The following is a 24,864-nucleotide window of genomic DNA, read 5'->3' as shown; positions in this document are numbered from 1 at the left end:
CTTTCTCTTTCATTTGTATTCCTTTTTTTCTTTCTCTTTGCCATTTCATTCTCGTTATTCTCTCATGTGTTTCTCTTCCTCATTCTGATGTTTCTTATTCTGTTCTTCCTACTCCACTTACCCTTTACCTTTAGTCTTGTATTCCTTCTTATCCCTTTCATTTCATCGTTATTTTCCCCCCATATTGCTGTTCCTATCATGTTCTCTTTCTGTTATTCATGCTGTTCCTCCTCCTCTTTCTTTCTCCGCTTGTTCTGTTTCGCCTCCTCCCTTGCTCTTCCTTTCTCAACTCCTTCCTGTATTCTCCTCTTTCATCTCCGCCTTCTGATCCTCTTTTGATCCTCTCCTCCTGTTTCTCGTCTGATATTCTCCTGATTCTCTCCTGATTCTCTCTAGATCCTACATTTCTGATACTCTTTTGATCCTCTCCTCCTCTTTCTCTTCTGATATTCTCTTGATTCTCTGCTGATTCTCTCTAGATCCTACCTTTCTGGTACTCTTTTGATCCTCTCCTCCTGTTTCTCTTCTGATATTCTCTTGATTCTCTGCTGATCCTACCTTCCTGAACCTCTTTTGATCCTCTCCTCCTCTTTCTCTTCTGATATTCTCTTCATTCTCTCTAGATCCTACCTTCCTGATCCTCTTTTGATCCTCTCCTGTTTCTCTTCTGATATTGTCCTGATCCTCTGCTGATCCTCTGTTGATCCTACCCTCCTGATGCTCCCTGGCCTCACAATACCCCGGGTGCGCCCTGTAGCGAAGCTCAGTAATGGTGGTGGGAGTTAAGGGCTCTTCGAGAGGTGTTTGGTGACCATTAGAGGCCTCTATCACTGTGTGGGGGGGGGGGTAAACAACGAGTCTTAGAGGGAGGGAGCGAGAGAGAGAGAGAGAGAGAGAGAGAGAGAGAGAGAGAGAGAGAGAGAGAGAGAGAGAGAGAGAGAGAGAGAGAGAGAGAAGAGAGACAGAGAGAGACAGAGAGAGAGAGAGAGACACGCGGATAATGCATGGACTTACTGCTATATTTTTGTATTTTTTAATATTTTCTTTTGTAATATTTTGCTGTGAGACAGTCGGTAAATTTCTCCGTGTGTGGTTGAGGGCGAGTGGAGACGTCTGTCAAAGCCATGTAGGCATTCAGACAGGGGGAGAAACAGACACTCAAGATACAGACTAGTGTCCCTCAAATTTTTTTTTTTTTTTTTTTTTTTTTTTGAGATATATACAAGAGTTGTTACATTCTTGTACAGCCACTAGTACGCGTAGCGTTTCGGGCAAGTCCTTAATCCTAAGGTCCCTGGAATACGATCCCCTGCCGCGAAGAATCGTTTTTTCATCCAAGTACACATTTTACTGTTGCGTTAAACAGAGGCTACAGTTAAGGAATTGCGCCCAGTAAATCCTCCCCGGCCAGGATACGAACCCATGATATAATGCAAGGTAATGAACGTAAAATAAGAGAGGACAGTGGAACATCTGGAAAGAAGAGATTTGATATCACAACACCAGAATGGGTTCAGGGATGGCAAATCCTGCCTCACAAATTTTATAGTCTTCGACGAGGCAGCGGAGATGAGACAAGATAGAGAAGGATACGGAGGGAGGGAGGTTATCTTCTTGAGGTTATCTTGAGATGATTTTGGGGCTTAGTGTCCCCGCGGCCCGGTCCTCGACCAGGCCTCCACCCCCCAGGAAGCAGCCCGTAGCAGCTGTCTAACTCCCAGGTACCTATTTACTTCTAGGTAACAGAGGCATCAGGGTGAAAAAAAAACATTTTGCCCGTTTGTCTCCACCGGGTCCTCACGAGGTCGAGGACCGGGCCGCGAGGACACTAAGCCCCGAAATCATCTCAAGATAACCTCAAAATAACCTACCTACCAGTGGACGCACGAAGCTCCAGGGCCCCGACAAGTTGTGTTCACTCGGTCAAGTGGCTACTTGACCTTAACACAGTAAATGTAAGGCAATGAGAGATAGGAGAAGGCATCAGAGGCCAAGAATGCCAGAAACGTTTCAAGTAGCACGGGCTATGGTGAGCCCGTAACTTACCTGGCACAGGAGCGGGGCAAGTAGCACGGGCTATGGTGAGTCCGTAACTTACCTGGCACAGGAGCGGGGCAAGTAGCACGGGCTATGGTGAGCCCGTAACTTACCTGGCACAGGAGCGGGGCAAGTAGCACGGGCTATGGTGAGCCCGTAACTTACCTGGCACAGGAGCGGGGCAAGTAGCACGGGCTATGGTGAGCCCGTAACTTACCTGGCACAGGAGCGGGGCAAGTAGCACGGGCTATGGTGAGCCCGTAGCGCCTGACGCAGCAGTGAACTTGACACTATATTGCCCCGAGGAAACACGTCACCTTGCACGACGTCTGCGTCATATGCACGACTGATGAACACATTAGCTTTTAAAACCCCCTTGTCTTAAGATGGCCCCTCAGGGAACAGTACAGCACCTACGTGAGACCAGTACTAGACTATGCAGCCCCCCCTTTCATAAAGTCCCCTACCTGAGAAACGTAAAACAAATCAAAGAGATGGTAAGTAGTTTACTGCAAGGTTAATCCTAAAATTAAAGAGATGAGAGAGAGAGAGAGAGAGAGAGAGAGAGAGAGAGAGAGAGAGAGAGAGAGAGAGAGAGAGAGAGAGAGAGAGACTGAGAGAGAGAGAGACAGAGAAACAGAGTGAGAGACAGAGAGAGAGACAGACAAAGAGACAGAGAGACAGAGAGAGAAAGAGAGAGAGATAGAGAGAGAGAGAGAGAGAGAGAGAGATAAGTTCATGATAGGAAACCACAGAACAGTTGCTGACCCAAATGAGCCACAATGATATGTAAGGAAACCTTTCTTCTATGTACAAGAGTATATATTGATTGATTGATAAAGAATTAAACCACACACAAGAGGTGGCACGGGCATGAATACCCCGTAACCCCTCCCCCCCTGGATGGTGTAGTCCTCGTGGATATGGTGACGGCAATCACCAGTGAATGCTCGGTGTGTGATGACTCACGGATCACCCTGCATGACTAGTGAACAGGTTCTTGTTATCGATTACACACGGTACACAGTCCATGAGTGTGTTCTCATTTGTTCACACGCGTGTGTGTGTGTGTGTGTGTGTGTGTGTGTGTGTGTGTGTGTGTGTGTGTGTGTGTGTGTGTGTGTGTGTGTGTGTGTGTGTGTACTCACCTAGTACACACATTGTGTGTGTGTGTAATGGGATGTATGTGTGCTCGCGATTGGAGTTATATGTGTATGTATCCTTTAGTTATTATGTATCTTTACCTATCAGAACACGCGGTGGGGGATGGATCTTAGCTCTTGGGTCCCTGCTGTGTGTTACTCTCGATTTCTGGGGCATTTAACCACCAGTAATGTCCGCCTTCAAGTAGACACATCTACTGTCTCCAGTCACATACAATGTACCAGACATATATTATCTACAAATCTACTATCTACCATCCGTGTTATATATTACACATTATATAAACCATACACTAAACAATCACTATCTACCAGACATATCTACGATCTACCCAGACACATCTACGATCTACCCAGACACATCTACGATCTACCCAGACACATCTACCGTCTACCAGACGTCTCGGGCACATTTCCTGTTGTAAAAGGGGCCATAAAAGAGGGTAGAGAGATAACAAGGGGAGAGACTTTAATCTGAGGGGAAAATAGCCCATCCGAATATGGCGCTACTCATCCCAGGGAAAGGAGGGGGGATTGTGGGGGTGAGGGGAGGGGTTGTTGGGGGTGAGGGGAGGGGATTGGGGGTGAGGGAATAGGGGATAAAAAGGAAAGATTACGAAACTAGCATTAGGGGAAAGGGGGAAGAATGCGATGTTGGGAGGAGAGAGAGAGAGAGAGAGAGAGAGAGAGAGAGAGAGAGAGAGAGAGAGAGAGAGAGAGAGAGAGAGAGAGAGAGAGAGAGAAGAGAGAGACGAGAGAGCAGAGACAGAGAGAGAGAGACTGTCCAGATCAAATTTTAACGTTAATAAAACACAATAATTGCCTTCATCAAGGAAAATGTATAATTAATAATTTATGATATATGATAATATAAATGTATCAATTAGCCAATCAGTTAGCCCGGCAGCCAACCAATCAAATGGCTCACAATCAGCCAGTTACTTGCCCCGCCAATCAACCAATTAATTGGCTCTCAGTTAACTAATCAGTTCTGTCAGTCAGTCAGTCAGTCAGCCCAACTCTCTAGTTGTTGTGCCGCATTGTGATAAGAGATAAGAGTAATGAGCAGATGATAAGTGGATATAACTGCACAAGGAGAGGCGGAAAGATTGGGAAGAGACAGAAAATAAATTAGAAAAATTTATATTTTTCTATACTTATATACTTATATATTTATAAGTGAGGAGTGTATTTAACACTCCTCACTTGCCCTTACGTAGGTTGGGTTATTACAGCTAAGATCCTTATTGTTGTCCTGTATGTCACATTGTGACATACAGGTGGTTGTCCTGTATGTCACATTGTGACATACAGGTGGTTGTCCTGTATGTCACATTGTGACATACAAGTGGTTAATTAACCACTTGTTAATTAAGCTCACTACCAGCACCCCCGTACAGTGCCAGCACCCCCGTACAGTGCCAGCACCCCCGTACAGTGCCAGCACCCCCGTACAGTGCCAGCACCCCTGTACAGTGCCAGCACCCCCGTACAGTGCCAGCACCCCCGTACAGTACCAGCACTACCCGCAACGCAACTTCTTAATCACTCAATTGATTTATTGCTCAGTACCACCACCCCCCCCCCCCTACTCCTTCCCCCCAAAAAATAAAGAATCCGTATCTGGCACCGCGACCATTATCTAGTGAGTGGCTGGGCGCGGGTGGCACTCTTAGTGTCCCTGCTGGCACTCTCACTCTTGTAATTTCCTGTCTACTCTTGGCTCTTGGATTCCTCATTGGCTCTTGGATCCCTCATTGGCTCTTGGATCCCTCAGCCTTTCTAGACATCTGTTGTTTACATCATTGACTCCTGTCCTATTTCCCCTATCATATCTACTTTTACAATTATGTATAATTTGCTTCCACAATCTGCTCTTTAAGTGTGTTCCATTTTCCCACTACTCTCACGCTAAAAGAACACTTTCTAATATCTCTGCGACTCTTCTGAGTTTCCAGGTTCCACCCTGGAAACACAAACCGAAACTGTCTCTATTTTCCGTTTGTTACAACTTGTAATAAAGTTGTTACATCTTGGCTTAACGTGTTTATGACGTATTAGAACGTTGTTACAACTTGCTATATTGGTTGTTATAACTGGTTAGGAGGTGTTAAAACTTGTTCGAACGTTGTACCAACGTCGTAGTTTCGGTGTGTGTTTGACGGGCACCCATGTCCCCTCGTTCTGTTAGTGAACATTTCGTATATTGAACAAGTTCACAAGGGTCGTGATGAGGGTTCGAACTTACGCCCGGGATGATCCCAGACCCTGCTGCCGTAGTCGATCACGGCCCTTGTGGATTTGTTCATTTGATGCATCACTTTCCCGCCAAACACACACACTGAAACTACGAACGTTGGTACAACGTTCGAACAAGTTTTAACACCTCCTAACCGGTTATAACAACCAATATAACCAGTTGTAACAACGTTCTAATACGTCATAAACACGTTAAGCCAAGATGTAACCACTTTATTACACGTTGTAACAAGCGGAAAATAAAGACAGTTTCGGTTTGTGTTTCCAGAGGTACGGTATTGTGATTTCTGTATGTGTACGATAATACTCTTTCTAAATCACCATATACATACCTTGTTATTTTCTTCATGGTAACATATTAAAATACATATTACGTTACTTCCTACCTTGTTATTTTCTTCATGGTAACATATTAAAATACATATTACGTTACTTCCTCTAGCGGATATTCAACTCCGTCCAGATCGGATGCAAATCGGCTATCCGGATTCAGAATTACCCCGTTTTTCTGCGATCCTCAGTTTCTGCTTGGAAAATATTCTTTTTTTGAGTTTTTGTGCATATTTGATTTGGCAGAATTCGGATGAGGCTTCTCTCCTCATTTTTATTCGAATGATCGGGTAAAGGTTCTCTTGTTCCAATAATGTGATTCGGTCCTATGTCTTGTCGAATTATCCAATAGTGGATGTTTGTATTCGAACAAGTTGATCAGTGGGGAATGATTCATCCGAACAATTTGATCAATGGGAATGGTTCATCCGATCAATGGGAATGATTCATCCGATCAATGGCGAATGATTCATCCGAACAATTCAATCGTTGGTGATTTATTTATCCGAATAATTCAAGCGATGGCCATTCACTCATCCAAATAACTAATGTTTGTAAATAACTAAATAAAGTTTGATTAACTAATCTTAAGTAAATTCCGTTTATCCGAACAGTTTGATAGCGGTATTTATATTTAGTCGGATAATCTGATTGGTAATGGTTGCAACCCGTTCTCGCAAATTTAATAAGTCAATATTGACTTATTAAATATGTGCATAGGTGACATACTTAACATAATAGATACCCTTAAAAAGATTCATAGAAAACACCGACCTTACCTAACCTACTTAGTATGTTAAGATAAGCATCTTATTGCTTCGTAATTACAATTATTACCTAACCTATAATAGGTATAGGTTAAGTAATAATTGTAATTACGAAGCAATAAGATGCTTATCTTAAGATACTAACAAGGTTAGGTAAGGTCGGTGTTTTCTATGAATCTTTTTAAGGGTATCTATTATGTTTAGTATATCACCTATGCACGTAGTTAATAAGTCAATATTGACTTTACGAATTTGCGAGAACGGGTTGAATGGTTCATTTATCCAAACATGAGAAGTTCAGAATAAAGGAATGTGCAGAAGCCCTTTAGACTAGCAAGACACCTTTAGACTTGCAAGACACCTTCTTTAGACTAGCAAGACACCTTTAGACTTGCAAGACATCTTCTTTAGACTAGCAAGACACCTTTAGACTTGCAAGACATCTTCTTTAGACTAGCAAGACACCTTTAGACTTGCAAGACACCTTCTTTAGACTAGCAAGACACCTTTAGACTTGCAAGACACCTTCTTTAGACTAGCAAGACACCTTTAGACTAGCAAGACACCTTCTTTAGACTTGCAAGACACCTTTAGACTTGCAAGACACCTTCTTTAGACTTGCAAGACACCTTTAGACTTGCAAGACACCTTCTTTAGACTAGCAAGACACCTTTAGACTTGCAAGACACCTTCTTTAGACTAGCAAGACACCTTTAGACTTGCAAGACACCTTCTTTAGACTAGCAAGACATCTTCTTTAGACTTGCAAGACACCTTTAGACTTGCAAGACACCTTCTTTAGACTAGCAAGACACCTTCTTTAGACTTGCAAGACACCTTCTTTAGACTAGCAAGACACCTTTAGACTAGCAAGACACCTTTAGACTAGCAAGACACCTTTAGACTTGCAAGACACCTTTAGACTAGCAAGACACCTTCTTTAGACTAGCAAGACACCTTCTTTAGACTAGCAAGACACCTGTTAACATGCTCGACCATTCCTACACCCTCTTGTCCAGGCAGACCAAACTAAGGGCGTCTTACTTTATCCTAACAATCCGATGGAGATGATCCGGAGACTGTGTGTAATCTAAGTAATCCGATTTAAGGCATTATTTTGTTTAGTCTGGCGTGAACCTGTTGCTTGTCTTCCCAGGTCTGGTAGGAGCCAGGGGGGGGGGGGCAGGGAGGAGGTTTATAAGACAGCTTCAGGTTGAGGGAAGGAGGGAGAGAAGGTAAGAAGAAGGAGGTAGAGAGGGAAAAGGATTGAGGGAGGAATGGAGGGAAGGGAAGAGGGGAAGTGTTGTATTTGTATTCTTACCTATGAGTGATTACGGGCAAGTGAAGTCTTCTAGCTAGCCTTGTTGTGTATGTTGTGTTATAATGGAACTGTTTGAGACGTTCGAATTCTTTGTCAAGTATTTGTGTTATGATTGGACTGTTTAAGACGTTCGAATTCTTTGTCAAGTATTTGTGTTATGATTGGACTGTTTAAGACGTTCGAATTCTGGCCATAAGTTGTGGAGTGAGAGGTGGCTTCCACAACTTGTTCATTCCGTGTGTTCCACTTACGGACGTACACCATCTCAAGATATCCACCTTACAGGGTTATCTTGAGGTTATCTTGAGATGATTTCGGGGCTTTTAGTGTCCCCGCGGCCCGGTCCTCGACCAGGCCTCCACCCCCAGGAAGCAGCCCGTGACAGCTGACTAACACCCAGGTACCTATTTTACTGCTAGGTAACAGGGGCATAGGGTGAAAGAAACTCTGCCCATTGTTTCTCGCCGGCGCCCGGGATCGAATCCGGGACCACAGGATCACAAGTCCAGTGTGCTGTCCGCTCGGCCGACCGGCTCCCTGGGTACGAGAACATCCTTACATTTCTTTGACTCGTTGATATTTCCACTCACCCTACTTTATCTAACTTTAAAGAGGCTGTCCTTGTCCGCCTTGTCAATTCCCCTGAGTATCTTGTATATTGTGATGATGTCCCTCTCTGTTTCTTCTCTCCCTCTGGAATGTGAGGACTCCTCATAGTGCAGCAGTTCTCTTACCTCCGGCACTTATAAGGAGGAAATGTAGATGTTTATCTCTCAGAATGTTTGGTAATATGTTTAATGTTTGTGATGTGTGTCTATGTAGGTATTAACACGATGAGAACGGGGTGAGAATAGCTTGAGCTACCTCATCCCTTTGTGTGGATTTTGCCTCAATAAACTTATTTCAATTTCAATTTCCGGCACTTATCCTGTTAGAAACTTGTGTACTTTAAATTTTTGGATTGAAGCATCACAAGGTAGGGGTCCCAGGCCAGTGCTGCTGCGTATTGAACTAACAAGGCTGAGTAGACTGCCTCGTAAGAGGACTTGGTTTAGGCGGTCGGGGGATTGAACGCCGACCTGCATGATGTGGTCCAAGACAGACGGAAACGTCGTCGTCTTCTCATAATTACGGTCAAATATTTTACGTTCGTTTTACGATCTAAAGTGTGAGTTCACTTGTGTGATTTTTATGCAGGAAGATTCTGAACAACTTTGTTCCAATTAACAAACGTGGTTTTTATGATGTAATATCAGCTTTCAAGCCTTCTTCTCTGTCTGATTCCAGGAGGATTTCCTCCCCTATATGGTACCTTGTTCCTGTCCTCTTTGTTCCCGGAACTTAGTTTCATTATATTGCATTGGCTTGAGTTGAACTCTAATAACCACTTACTGGGCAATTCTTTAATCTTGTCCAGGTCATCCTGTAGTTGCTTGTAGTCACTCATAGGATGACTCAGTGAGTTAATCATCAAGAGCACGTGAGTATGAATATGTCAACACAGTCCCAGGATCAGATGAGTAGGGACTCATGTGGGTGAGGGAGGGGTGAGGGAGGGGCTGAGAGAAGGTGAGGGAGGGTGAGGGAGAGGTGAGTGAGGGGCTGAGAGGAGAGGAACGGGTGGAAGTGAGGTACGTAGACGGGAGTGAGAGACAGACAGACAGACAGACAGACAGACAGACAGACAGACAGACAGACAGACAGACAGACAGACAGACAGACAGACAGACAGACAGGAGAGTGGAAGGTGACGGGAAGTGGTGTGGGAAGACGGTAGAGACGCAATCCTTTATACTTGTTCATTTTATTGTGTTGTTGGCCTGTTTGTTTTGTCTCTCCATTCCCCTCTCTCTCCCCCTCTCTCTAATCCCCTCACCTCACTCTCCCGGGCCCTCTCCTCTACTCTCCCCTCTCCCTCATCCTTCTCCCTTATTCACTTGCTTCCTCAATCCTCTCCTTGCCTTGTCTCTCCAGGTCTCGTCGCTTTTCTTACCTTCCTTCTTTTCCTTACCTTCCCCTCTTCCTCTTCCCCTCTTCCTCCTCTCCCCGTCTAAGTCATAATAACAAGATAACACGAATCTAGGATAAAAATAATCCCTAGACTAATTTGGCGCCTTAAAAATAGTTTAGAATGACGTCATCAGGTGTTTACTGTGTAAGGGGGGGGGGGAGGACTTAATGGGTGGTGTTAATGGGTGGTGGAGGCCAGTGATGGTTAATGGACGGGGTTTGTTAAACTTATGTATGGATGGTGACCTTGCTATGTGTCTGTCTGTCTGTCTGTGTCTATCTCTGTTTCTCTCTCTCTCTCTCTCTCTCTCTCTCTCTCTCTCTCTCTCTCTCTCTCTCTCTCTCTCTCTCTCTCTCTCTCTCTCTCTCTCTCTCTCTCTCTCTCTCTCTCTCTCTCTCTCGTTTAATAGATGTAATTATTGGGTGATGGGTTGTCTTTGCACCTTAAATTGGGAAGGTTGCCCAGTCGGTTGCCGCTGTAATTGGGTTAACTGTTAACATCAGAGTTAAAATTAGGAGAGGGGAGAGAGAGAGAGAGAGAGGGAACATGTAATATATAGATAGACAATAACGAAGAAATTATAGGGAACTGTAAAAAAAATTATGTAAGTGATAGAAATTGCCTCATTAAATTTTGCAGATTTACTAGTTATTGTATGTGAATGGTCATTTTTGATTAGTGAGTAGCGTGCTTGCCCTCCTTTGAAGGAGGGACGGCCCCTATTTTCCCCCCTCGTGCTTGAGTCGGTTGATATGAGAGGTTCTGCCCTGAATCCATAGTTTAGCATTTGTTTAACTCTTGGTGCATTCAGATATTGACATGCGAAAGGTATGTTTAGGCGACAGATTTTAATTCTGGGGCGCATCCTTTTTGGTTACTTTGCACTTGCTTGAATTAAACTCTAGTAGCCATTTGTTGGACTATTACTTCAGTTTGTTCAGGTCATTGAGAGGAGTGTGTGAGTGTGTGTACTCACCTAATTGTGCTTGCGGGGGGTTGAGCTCTGGCTCTTTGGTCCCGCCTCTCAACTGTCAATCAACTGGTGTACAGGTTCCTCTGTGTGTGTGTGTGTGTGTGTGTGTGTGTGTGTGTGTGTGTGTGTGTGTGTGTGTGTGTGTGTGCTCACCTAGTTGTGCTTGCGGGGGTTGAGCTCTGGCTCTTTGGTCCCGCCTCTCAACTGTCAATCAACAGGTGTACAGGTGTGTGTGTGTGTGTGTGCGCGCGTGCGCGTGTGTGTGTGTGAGTGTGTGCGCGCGTATAAGGGGAAAAGAACTGTTATTTGCAGGGGGGAGACTGCAAATATTAAGGGACAGATAAGGGGAAAGGGGAGATGTGAGAGGGGTGGAGGGAACGGGGAGACCATAAGATGGACAGATTGGAGAGAGAGAGTGATACAAACAGACAGTTGGAGAGTGGACGCGACCTCAGAGAGACGTACAGTCAAACAGACAGTTGGAGAGTGGACGCGACCTCAGAGAGACGTACAGTCAAACAGACAGTTGGAGAGCGGACGCGACCTCAGAGAGACGTACAGTCAAACAGACAGTTGGAGAGCGGACGCGACCTCAGAGAGACGTACAGTCAAACAGACAGTTGGAGAGTGGACGCGACCTTAGAGAGACGTACAGTCAAACAGACAGTTGGAGAGTGGACGCGACCTCAGAGAGACGTACAGTCAAACAGACAGTTGGAGAGTGGACGCGACCTCAGAGAGACGTACAGTCAAACAGACAGTTGGAGAGTGGACGCGACCTCAGAGAGACGTACAGTCAAACAGACAGTTGGAGAGTGGACGCGACCTTAGAGAGACGTACAGTCAAACAGACAGTTGGAGAGTGGACGCGACCTCAGAGAGACGTACAGTCAAACAGACAGTTGGAGAGTGGACGCGACCTCAGAGAGACGTACAGTCAAACAGACAGTTGGAGAGTGGGCGCGACCTTAGAGAGACGTACAGTCAAACAGACAGTTGGAGAGTGGACGCGACCTCAGAGAGACGTACAGTCAAACAGACAGTTGGAGAGTGGACGCGACCTCAGAGAGACGTACAGTCAAACAGACAGTTGGAGAGTGGACGCGACCTTAGAGAGACGTACAGTCAAACAGACAGGGAAGTTAGCAAGAGGCTGTCAGACAGGAACCAATGACAGCAAAATGCACAACAGGATTATGCCCATATAACGTGACAAAGAAAGGTAACAAACCAGCAACGGGGGGGGGGGGGGGGAGAAGTCATGACAAAGAAAGACATGACATTTATAAAGAGTAGAGAAAACCAAGAAGAGAACAGCATGGCGGGGAAAGACACGACAAACAAACAGGACGAAAAGTTTTAACAGATGGAGGGGCGGGGAGATTTGCGAGAGGGTGACGTTTGGAAGAGGGTGACGTGTGGAAGAGGGTGACGTGTGGAAGAGGGATGGGAACGGTTATATATTGGAGAGAGAGAGAGAGAGAGAGAGAGAGAGAGAGAGAGAGAGAGAGAGAGAGAGGGAGGGAGAGAGAGAGAGAGAGGGGGAGAGGGGTGGCGTTACAGGTAAGCAAGAGACAGGGGGGAGAGAGCAGACTTGCAGGTAACCATGACAACGGAAGGCTGGGCCGCTGGGAACTAACATTCTAGCTGCTGCTGCTGCTGCTGCTGCGTAGTTATTCTATCCCTCTCCATCTCTTTATCTCTTCTTCTTCTTCTCCTCCTCTCCGTCTTCTCTTCCCCTACTTATTCCACACACACTTCTCCTCTGCCTCTCGCTTTTCCCTCACCACGCTCATCCCTCTTCCGTAAATGTTTCTGTGAGAGAAAAAAAAAATAAAATGTTTATTTAGGTAAGGTACATACATACAATAAATTTTTACAAAGATTGGTTGACTTATAGGTAGAGCTAGTACATACAATGCCTAAAGCCACTATTACGCAAAGCGTTTCGGGCAGAAAGAGAGAGAGAGAGAGAGAGAGAGAGAGAGAGAGAGAGAGAGAGAGAGAGAGAGAGAGAGAGAGAGAGAGAGAGAGAGAGAGAGAGAGAGACTTATTTACTATATCGATAATATTGAATCATTCAACTTACAATTATTATTAGTGATAATAGTATTTCCAAACGTATCTGATGACGTCTCAGACTACAAAGGTTCCCTTTAACTAAGCCGTATTGTGGGAGGCACTCACTATCTTCTCAACATTGGGATGTATTTTCTGTTCATAAGAAAACTTAGACGATTGGGAATATAGGCCAATGTCTCTGTCTCGTCTCGTCTCGTCCCATCCCTTCCTATCCCTTCCCATCCTCTTCCCATCCCCTTCCCTCCCCTTCCTTCCCCTCCTCTGTTTGCCTCATAACACTAAACCCAACGTGAACAAACTCATAAAACGCCTAGCGGAGAAAAACACATTTCACAGTCTAAACAGACAGGCGGACGCGACAGACAGACGCGCAGACAACCCTACAGACACACAGACCTACCTCACGTCGCTGGAAGACACAAGAGTTAGGGGGTGACATGATCACCACATACAAGATTTTCAGAGGAATTGATACGGGTAGATAAAGACAATCTGTTTAATACGGGAGAACACACACACAAGGGGACACAGGTGGAAACTGAGTACAAAGATGAGTCATAAAGACATTAGAAAGAACTTTTTCAGTGTCAGAATAGTTAAGATAGAATGCATTAGGATGTGGTGGAGGCTGACTTCATACACAGTTTCAAATGTAGATATGATAGAGCCCAATAGGCTCAGAAATGTGTACACCGGTTGACTGGCAGTTGAGAGGCGGGACCAAAGAGCCGGAGCTCAACCCCCCGCAAGTACAACTAGGTGAATACGGACGCGTAGACAGACCTATAGACGGAAACAATAGTATTTCCCAATTTAAAATAAAAAATATATATATGATCCAGGTCTGGCACATACTAATTAGTGATAATACCTTCATTTTATTACTGACTTCATTTGTCTGTTATTAGCTTGACTTTTGTGTTTATTAAAATCTTTGCAGTATTGATATATTATGGACTATGTTATGACTTTATTTTTTGTTTTATTAGTTAATTGATTTGTTTCATGTGTTTGTTCTGTTTGTTGTTTGTTTTATTGTTGATTTTATTGAGAACAAATACAATACTTTTACTATTTAGAGGAGTTCTTCTTGGAGTTATGAAATCATAGGGTCCTGCTTGGAGTTATACAATCATAGTCCTGCTGGGGCATTATACAATCATAGGGTCCTGCTTGGAGTTATACAATCACAGGGTCCTGCTTGGAGTTATACAATCACAGGGTCCTGCTTGGAGTTATACAATCATCGGGTCCTGCTTGGAGTTATACAATCATAGGGTCCTGCTTGGAGTTATACAATCATAGGATCCTGCTTGGAGTTATACAATCATCGGGTCCTGCTTGGAATTATACAATCATAGGGTTCTGCTTGGAGTTATACAATCATCGGGTCCTGCTTGGAGTTATACAATCATAGGATCCTGCTTGGAGTTATACAATCACAGGGTCCTGCTTGGAGTTATACAATCATAGGGTTCTGCTTGGAGTTATAAATAACTAAGGAGCTCCTGCTTGGATTTATACATGCTTCAGAAGCACTTGCTTGAATTATGCATTTTATACTTATGTATTCTATACTTATGTATTCTATACTTATAGAACGTATATAGGAATGCCTAAAATACTTTTAAGTTTAATATTAAGCTTTTTTTTTTAAATAAGAAAGTTCAGTTTATTTTGTGTAATTAAGTTTAATACACTGCCTTCTTAAGTTCAGATGTTGAACATCGTTTTCTGACTTTTTATTAGCTTCAAAAATATTCTTTCAGAAGAGGTGAAAAAAATACTGCAGTACTGTATTAAAAATACCTATCATCATTTGTTGGAACATCCATTAGCTATTTAAATATCAGAGGTAAGTACGTAAGTGGAAATTAATCTGGAGAATATGTGATGAGTTGGGTACCACAGGTTCCATATCGGGGCCAACCTATTTTGTCATATACATCAATAACATAAATGAGAGTATTACAAAAAACATCGTCAAATTTTGCAGATGACACTAAGATTTATGGTAGAGGAGAAAGGGGAAAATGACATTGAGGCCATACAAAGAGATGGACATGAATTCCATAAATTGTTGGAAGTCTGTGAAATGCTTTTTAATATTGAAAAATGCAAGACCTTGCATATGGGGCATAACATTGAACCTCAAAACTCCCAAATCAGCAATTAATATTGCTGATTTGGGAGTTTAAATCCACCAATCTGCCTTGCAGCAGATTGGTGGATTTAGACTCCAAGGTCCTTTTCTTCATCAATCACAGAAAGTTGTTCAACAAGCAGGAACTGCAGTAAAGAACGCCAACCAAATCCTAGGAATAATCAAACGAACCTTTGACTTCAAGAAAAACATATTCAACTGTAAAAATATCTGGTGAACTCACATTTGGACTACTGTATCCAAACATGGAGACCTCATCTTCAGAAGGACATATCTGCTTAGGAAAAAGTTCAACCCAAGCGATAAAAATCATCCTAAAACTAAGTCAACTCTCACACGAGTAAGAGTTGAGGGCCACAGGGTTAACAGCACTGCAAATTAGACATGGCAAGGCTGATCTCATCAAAACATTTTAAAATGCTGAACAATTTGGATGATATTGATCTAGACCACTAATTTAAAAGGTCAGACAAAGAGCAACGGCTTTTGTAACCATCCGAATAAAATTATCAGGACAACTGGGGGACCTTTGATAAGCCAGCGGCTTCCTTTCCTCATCGAGGCCAATAATGAGATGGTGACCCTCGAATAAATTCAGGCAAATTATCAGGAGAAAGCAATAAGCCAATATGGCTATATAGGGCTTGGAAGGAAGCTGATGACACGGATCTGGGATAGGATGAAGGGAATGAACGGTGGCCAACCACATCGACCATTGGGGATCGAACTCCGACATACAAGAAGAGAGGCAAACCTTGGTAAAACAAATATGGCTAATAATACAATTAATAATTATTATAATAATTGTAATAACAATAATATTTTATTGAATAGAAAATTAATTTAAATTCATTTAGCAAATAAATAAAGTAAATATGATTAAAATACATGTGCAGAGGTCTGCAATCATAATATAAACAAGGTCTGGGTTAGAGATCATGATGTGGCTACACTGTGCTGGGGCTGTTTTACAAGTTACCATGGAAGCCTCCCTCCCCCTTCCCCTCCTTCCCTCCCTCTCACTTAACATGCCCTCTCTTTTTTAATACTATCTTTACTCCTATATTTTCTCCCACTTTTACTTCATTTTCTTCTCTCCCCTCTCTCTCTCTCTCTCTCTCTCTCTCTCTCTCTCTCTCTCTCTCTCTCTCTCTCTCTCTCTCTCTCTCTCTCACTCTCACTCTCACTCTCTCTCTCTCACTCTCTCACTCACTTCACTCTCTCACTCACTTCACTCTCACTCTCACTCACTCACTCACATGTGCACACACACACACCATATCTCAACTCTCCCCCGAGATAATTAAATTAACCTGCAAAAATCATCAAATTACTGTAGTTCCTATTTTCTATACAACATGGACCAATCACAATACCCTCCACTTTTGTCATCATGACTAATTAAAACCCAGTACACAAATACCCATTCACCCATGTCATATCTAAATTTATAAACGTATTACACGTATCAAAGAGCTTGAAAATTGCAATATAAACCTAGTGTAAAGACCTAATTGAGGGGGGGGGGTGGAATATGTAGTCATGGCACTTATTGTGTATTTAAATCAGCCACCAGCATTGTCCAAAAGGAATTAGTACATATAGCGAGGCCTCATCTTGTGGGTGGTTATCAAACACTGATTATAAATGTAATGATAAGATGGAAATATTATCTGTACGACTACTCTCCCCATAGCACAGTAACTAATTGAATTCCGCTATGCATTATGATAATATATGTAGGCACAGTCGTCGGACGGAGATGGTTACTTTGTAATTTACTTTGCCATTGATTTTTGTGTTGAGCTAGTTTCATTCAGTTTATAATTTATCTTGTGCACCTCCACACTCATCCAGAGGGCAGCAACGGTGGACAGGTACAGTCACAAAATGAGGTGAAGTACAACATACAGTACTTACTACCTGCAGTGAATGAACTTAGGAGGTCTGCTTAATTAATAAGATTTTGGATACTATATCATTCTGGATTAAACATATATTTCGTGAATATTGGTGGTGATTCATTTGTCTATTGAATGTTTTAGTGTTAATGACAGTTTTACATTCAGTTTGCTGTACGTTAGCAGGTGATGCAGCCTCTTAGACACTTTACTAAGCTGAGTTGTAGTAACATCAGGGAGTCTGCTGATTTGAATTGATGATCCATAGATAAGATTAGATAGCGTGTTCCCTTTGTTCTATGTACAGGCATATTGAAACTACGTTGGGTGAATCACGGAATTTTACGAAATATACGTGACACAACTGGCAATTTTTCTATAAAATATACATGCATAAATATGAAAATTCATATGAAATTATGCTGAACCTTATGAAATTGCCGGATTCTGCTGAGCTGCGCGTATTTTGGACACCTGCCAGATAAATATTTTGAATTTTATGCCATTACGCATAAATAATATCTACTAATTTAATTTCAAAATCATTAAATTATTTGCTCTTACATTCGGTGCGATTTAATGGGGGAATGGAAACGTGCACAATTTTTAAGATACATCAACTACAGTAATTTATGCATTAAATTTTGTATTCATTGCGCTGTTTGTACTATTTACGCACAGATATATTCAGATATATTCAAACTAATGTATTTGTTGTGTTTTTGGCTTAAAGATGACAGGGCAGAGGGGGTGAGCTGAGTTATGTCTGTACTGTACTGTACTGTACTGTCTGTTTACTTAACTTATATTTGAAATTAATAGAGTATGGCATGCGCGTGTTTCATGAGAATATATTACCCAGTTTGAATGTGTGTGCACATTTTCTGGCCATTCTTTTTTGCGTTAGACCTAAATGAGCTCTCAACATCTGCGCTTGAAAACTTTGTGTTCCAGTATGGCTTGGGAATTAGGATAGTAAAGTAAAATAGTGACTTTAATAATGATGACTTAAGATGGCATGGCTATCTCGAGTGGTTAGTGACCATGAAGTTGCTATCTTAAGTGTTGCTTCCTGTTTATTTCCTACCCATATCTCTTCATCTCTTCCCTACCAAGTATTACTCCCTATGCTATCTATTTGGTGTGTAGTTCTTTTTTTTTTCTTTTTTTACAGGAAGTGTGAGTGGGAAAAGAAAGGGAGAGGAGTTTTATCATAGTAAACTTCCATTAGACCTATTATATAGTTCATTTTAGTAACTAAGAGCTAATGTCACATAATGTTATAATTGAAAAATTGTAGTTGTATTTAATATTAGATTCGAATCATATTATGATATCTGATTACCAACTAGGAAATCACAATGGCATAATAGCATTAGGCGAAAATCATTGACAAACTCCGGGAATTCGAACTGACATTTGAACGCTAGTTTGAAAGCTGGTTTGAAACTTTGAAGTGTTCAAATGATTTTCGCAGCCTGTCGCAATCAATAAAAGATAAATGCTCGTTAATCCAGCCGCCAAACCCTGTTTATAAATGAAAAATGGTTTACACATGACTGTTGACGTTCCAACATTTCTCAAACAGTGCATTGCTGATGACCTCTGTTCAATTACAAAAATGCTGTAAATTTATTTATTTATTTATCAGTAACAACAAAGAGGTATACCCTGCGACTCGATACATCCCCTCTAATGAGAACATAAGAATAAAGGTAACTGCAGAGGGCCTATTGGCCCATATGAGGCAGCTCCTATGTATTGAGTTATATATGATAACTCCTATTAGTAGCTCCTATTTATTTAATATAAGATTGTTTTTCTCAGGAAACCTAATAAATGTAAATCTTCACCCATCCACTCATCCATAAGTCTGCCCCTCGCCATCCAACTCATCCTCCATGTGTGTGTGTGATGCTCAACAGGTATTGGATATTGTCTTTCACAGTGATCTTGGTGACGGGCGTGAGTGGCTACCTTGGGTCCCATATCGCCAAGCTGCTGCAAGAGGAAGGCTATAAAGTCCGAGGTACTGTCCGAAGCCTGGAAAATGAGGCCAAGCTAGAAGTCCTGAGGAATCTCGTGCCAGATGCCAAGTTTCCTCTAGAGCTTGTGGCTGCTGACCTTACCAAGGATGAAGGGTGGGACAAGTAAGTGCAAAGCAGTGTGGATTTACTGTTCTGTGTACTGTATTTTTATGTGGTTTTGGTATGGAAAAGAGAGAGAGGGAGAATGTAATACCTGCACACTGGGAGTACCCGTGTGCAGGTTCGAAGCCTCCTTATGGCTCCTACTGATTCATTGATACTGTACATCATGTTAATGTGATTTCTTTGTGCTTTCTTACCTCACAAATTTTGCACTAGACTGGTGGAATATTTCTGAACCTTCTCCATCATTCTTTTGTGTTAAGTGAGATAAGAACATGCTGGCACTGAACACTGAACATGCAGTGATGAGGGTTCAAACATATGCTCTGTGTATTGAAAGAGGAGCATCAGAGGTAGAACATTCCTAAATGACAGAGTCAGAGCATGGAGGGGGGGGGGGGATTTTGTGAAACTCTGGTTCAGCTTCAGAGGAAGCCTCAGGAATCTTAGAGGGTGCAATTGTAACCCAGGCTTCAATCCTTTTGACCATGTCGTGGTCTAGTTGTCTGGAGTGTGTGCCAGGAAACACCCAGCGCATAGGTTCGAACCCTCATCACAGCTCCTACGGATTTGCTCATTGATGCATCACGATAGTGTGATTACTCTCTGTACATTCCAGAATTTGTTTGATGTGATATGTTTAGGGTCCTGAATAACTACTGATACTGATTTCTAAAAGGTGCTCCTATGATGGCCAACCTTGGACATGCAGCCAATATCCATTTGAAGTGTGCTTCAGGACACAAGATCTGTGTGATATCAACCCTAGGACGTTTCCTCATTCCAATACCACATTTTCCTCTCCTATTTTGTATTTTGTTTTCTAACTCTTCCCAGCACCCAGCATCTTTACTTTGCACCTGATTGAATTAAACTTATACATATACGTGCTATTATTTACCCGAATTTTTCTGAGGTACAGTACTTTATCTTTAATGGCTCGGTGGGGACAAGAAGCAAGCAGCTTATCAAGGGCCAGAGGTGCATATGACTTACATTTGTACTTGCTTTTGTGCAAGTACAGATTTTGGTGATTAAATAATTCATTATTGCAAAAGCAGACTAGCTCATGCGCCTCTGCACCTATGAGCCATGAGCTCATGGGTGCAGAGAGTGTGGGTGACACTCCGCCACCTCACCAGGAAAGCATCCCGAAAGTCAGTAAACCAATACAGACCAATACTGGGTTCATGGAAACCGAAATCTTGAAACTGCTAAATGAACTTCCCACAAACAACACAAACAAATGATCAAAATCACTTAAAACTAGCATGAACTCAATACAGTTCTACCCCACCCCTTAGCCAATTGGTGAGGGCAGAGCATCAGGTCTCCCCACAGTCCTCCAAGCCAGTTCCGTCATTGATGCAGACATGCTTAGTTGTCCTCTGTAGGATTCGTGGGCTGTCAACAAGCTGTGTGGGTTCCACTGCTTTTAAGCTAAGTGCCAACCATCCTTGAACTTTGTCCTGATGGTGCCATTTGCTGGTTATCTTGAGATGATTTCGGGGCTTTTAGTGTCCCCGCGGCCCGGTCCTCAACCAGGCCTCCACCCCCAGGAAGCAGCCCGTGACAGCTGACTAACACCCAGGTACCTATTTTACTGCTAGATAACAAGGGCATAGGGTGAAAGAAACTCTGCCCATTGTTTCTCGCCGGCGCCTGGGATCGAACCCAGGACCACAGGATCACAAGTCCAGTGTGCTGTCCACTCGGCTGACTGGCTCCTGGCTGGCTGCTTTTCCACATTTTAGTTAGCATCACGAGCGTGTTTTCTTTCCCGTTTGTGTTGTGTGGACTTGGCTCAAAGGGTGCTTGGAGCTGCATATACTTAGACCTAACTTTCCTGTATGCTCCCTAGGCCTGCCTCTGCACTGATAGAGTTCTCTTCCCTGGTGTGTTCGTCAGTTCGCTCCTTCGAGGCCGGACCATTAGGGTGGGGACTTACCTAAGTGTAGTTACAGGATGAGAGCTACACTAATGGTGTCTTGTCTTCCCACCAGTGGTCTGGATTGGTTATCTGGCTTTTTGGATGCTTTTCTGGTGGTGTTGCAAAGTGTCACCTCCTCTTTGCACCCCTGTGAGGGGGCATGGTTCTGTCTGTGGTACCTGGTAGGCCAAACAGAACTTTGTGGCTGATGCAACCTAGTAGTTTGGAGCCATCTCAGCAAGATAGTTTCAGGGAGCTACACAAGCTCATCAAGAAAGAGCCGATTTATTTCAATGCTGGTTTGTCTATAAATCTTTATTGTAAGTAGTTTCTTACCTCTTTTTAGATAATGGAACCAGAGTAGGCTTAGGTAGAATATAATATCTTTAGAATAATCAGACAAATGGCCATTGAAACACACAGTACCAATCAACAATTTAATATATATTTTCAAAATAAATTACAGGACAGCAGTAAGCAACTTGTGAAAAGTTAGGACACTAAAGAGTTGGAAGGCTTGCTGTAGGCTAAGTCCTGTGTTGCCTGCTGAAGCAAGGAGAGGAGACGAGAGGTCTTTCTCCTATGCTGCTGAACTAATGAATCCCATCTGACTAATGGCTACTCACATGACTTGCATTTTCAGTTAAATTCAGCCATGTTTGAGGATGGCCATAGACGTTCCATCATTCCTATGAGACTTGTATCATCTGCTGGGACACTACAAGGCAGTACAACAACAAACAATTTTACTGTAATATTGGTAATGAATGTAGAATGTGAATAAACAAAACTTTATTCAGAAATAAACAAGTTTTATAACAAATACAGTAGGTGAAAATAGATTGAGGATGATGCTAAAGGAAGTCATTAATCTAAGTTCTCGTGGACTGCCTACCTGTCACCTATTACTCATGTTCTACATTCATTACCAATATTATTGTAAGAAAAGGTGTAATTCTGAGATGCTTTGGGTATTTGTACAGATTCCAACAAGGTTATAAATATAAAACATAGCTACTTATTTTGAGCCACTGGATGTGTGGCCCTCTTCTCTGTTGATGAGCTTATTGTTATTATTTATTTATTTATTTATTTATGCATATACAAGAATGTACATAAGGAATGTGAGGATACAATTATGGTAATTACAGTCTTGTAAAGCCACTAGCACGCGCAGCGTTTCGGGCAGGTCCTTAATCTAAGAAAATTTTAAGGAGGTAAATACTTGCAAAATTTATAGACAAAAAAATGATAACAGATTACATGGAATGAAAAAAAAAAAAAGATGAGAGAAAATTATAGGTACAGTATATTAAAGCACATAGGTAGCTATGATTGATTGCAATGACAGCTTAAAATGGTAGTTGACAACAAATTGGTAGGCACAATACAGCAGAAACAATATAAGATTGATTGCAATGACAGCTTGAATGGTAGTTGACAAAAATTGGTAGTCACAATACAGCATATGGCTAGCACATAAAAGAAGACAGCAATGAACACAATGATAAGGTTGTTTGATATTACATAAAAATTAGGAGATTGGGTACCACTAGGTACAGAGCAAATTTAAAGCTCAGTGTAGGAAACTAAATAGATGAAGTTAGGTACTTTTTGGTTTTGCTTTTAAATAAGGCAAAAGTTTTACAGTTTTTCAATTCACTAGGGAGTGAGTTCCATAGACTAGGTCCCTTAATTTGCATAGAGTGTTTACACAGATTAAGTTTGACCCTGGGGATATCAAAGAGATATTTATTTCTGGTGTGGTGATAATGGGTCCTATTACATCTGTCCAGGGAGAGTTTCAGAGCATGGTTTGCATTTAAGAACAGGGTTTTGTAAATGTAGTTGACACAAGAGAATGTGTGGAGGGAGTTAATATTTAGCAAGTTTAGAGATTTAAACAAGGGAGCTGAGTGTTGTCTGAAAGCAGAGTTAGTTATTATTCTGATAGCAGATTTTTGCTGTGTGATGATGGGCTTAAGGTGGTTTGCAGTGGTAGACCCCCATGCACAGATACCATAATTAAGATAGGGGTAGATTAGTGCATAATATAGTGAGAGGAGAGCAGAGTTAGGAACATAATATCTGATTTTGGAGAGTATACCAACTGTCTTAGAGACTTTCTTAGTTATGTGTTGAATGTGGGTGCTGAAGTTGAGTCTCTTGTCTAGGAATAGGCCAAGAAACTTGCCATCATTTTTATTACTGATGTTAATGTTGTCTATCTGTAGCTGAATTGCATTTGATGATTTGCTTCCAAATAAGATGTAGTAAGTCTTTTCGATGTTTAATGTTAGTTTGTTCGTTGACATCCATAAGTGGACTTTTTTTAATTCATTATTCACAACATTATTTAGTGTATGTGGGTTGAGGTTTGAGTAGATAAGGGTAGTATCGTCAGCAAACAATATAGGTTTGAGAATATTAGAGACATTAGGCAGATCGTTTATATATATAAGAAATAGAAGAGGTCCTAAGATGCTGCCCTGTGGCACTCCAACGGTAATTGGTAGAGTGGAAGAAGTTGTATCATTGATGGTTACATATTGGTGTCTGTCACTAAGATAGGATCGGATGTAGTCAAGGGCAAGGCCTCGGATTCCATAATGCTGGAGTTTAAGTAAGAGGTAGTTGTGATTAACAGTATCAAAGGCTTTTCTTAGGTCAATAAAGAGTCCAATCGGAAACTCATTTTTGTCAAGGGCTGAGTAGATAATGTCAAGGAGACTAATGATTGCATCATTGGTACTCTTTTGGGACCGGAAGCCAAACTGGCAGGGGCTGAGTATGTCGAATTTTACGAGGTAGGAATAGAGCTGTTTGTAAATAATTTTTTCAAATATTTTTGATAGAATGGGTAGATTTGATATTGGTCTATAATTGTTTATGTCCGCCGGATTGCCTCCTTTATGGACTGGCGTTACTCTTGCTTTTTTGAGGATATCAGGGAAGGTGTGACACTCTATAGATTTGTTGAACAGTAGTGCTATGGGTGGGGCAAGGGCATGGGAGGCTCTCTTGTACACAATGGACGGAATTTCACTGGTGTTCCCTGCCTTGGTTTTTAGAGAGTGTATGATGGACACAACATCTGCCGGGCTGATTGGTGAAAGGAGAAGAGAGTTTGGATAGCTGCCTGAGAGATATGTGTTAATATGTGTCTGAGTCTGTGGGATTTTACTGGCAAGATTAGCACCAACCGATGAAAAGAAACTATTAAATTCATTTGCCATTTCTAAATCAGTTGACGGTATATCCCCATCCTTGTAGAGTTTTATTTGGTTATGTGAGTGTTGTTTAGTTCCTAGGATACTAGAGATAGTTTTCCAAGTGTTTTTCATGTTGCCTTTTGCTTCATTGAATCTATTCACATAATATGCAAGTTTTGCCTTTCTTATGATACTGGTAAGCATTGATGAGTACCTTTTAGCTACTTCCTTTGAAACTAGGCCAATCCTAACTTTCTTTTCATATTCATGTTTCTTGTTGATTGAGTTGAGAATGCTACTTGTGAGCCATGGATTGTTTAATCTTTTGTCAGTTACTTGCTTTGTAAGAAGGGGACAATGAAGGTTGTAGAGGCTTAGAGTTTTGGAGAGGAAGAGGTTAGCTAATGAATTTATATCATGGGTATTATTGAATTCAGAATCCCAGTTAATATTGTGAAGTGTCTCTGTAAGATTGTCTAAAGCTGATTCACTGTGTAGCCTAAATGAAAGTTTCTTGCTTTTTGGTGGTGTTATGTCCATGTTCGCTATGAGAAAGGTAGGATA

At 42.0% G+C, this 24,864-nt stretch overlaps 1 protein-coding gene across 4 annotated transcripts in view; it reads left to right on the top strand.

Annotated features, from left to right (window-relative positions):
• Positions 1–24,864, top strand: part of LOC123759020 (uncharacterized) — a 151,494-nt gene that overhangs the window by 110,946 nt on the left and 15,684 nt on the right. For all 4 annotated transcript variants that reach the window (XM_069324865.1, XM_069324864.1, XM_069324867.1 and 1 more), the window contains exon 2: positions 18,957–19,158. In XM_069324865.1, the coding sequence (XP_069180966.1) occupies positions 18,957–19,158 (202 nt within the window). The remainder of the gene's footprint in view (positions 1–18,956; positions 19,159–24,864) is intronic.

This window comes from Procambarus clarkii, chromosome 15 (genome assembly GCF_040958095.1).
Source record: "Procambarus clarkii isolate CNS0578487 chromosome 15, FALCON_Pclarkii_2.0, whole genome shotgun sequence".
In the NCBI taxonomy this organism is placed as follows: Eukaryota; Metazoa; Arthropoda; class Malacostraca; order Decapoda; family Cambaridae; genus Procambarus; species Procambarus clarkii.
The sequence above is the reverse complement of the archived record's forward strand: the minus strand, read 5'-3'. Positions and strand labels throughout refer to the sequence as shown.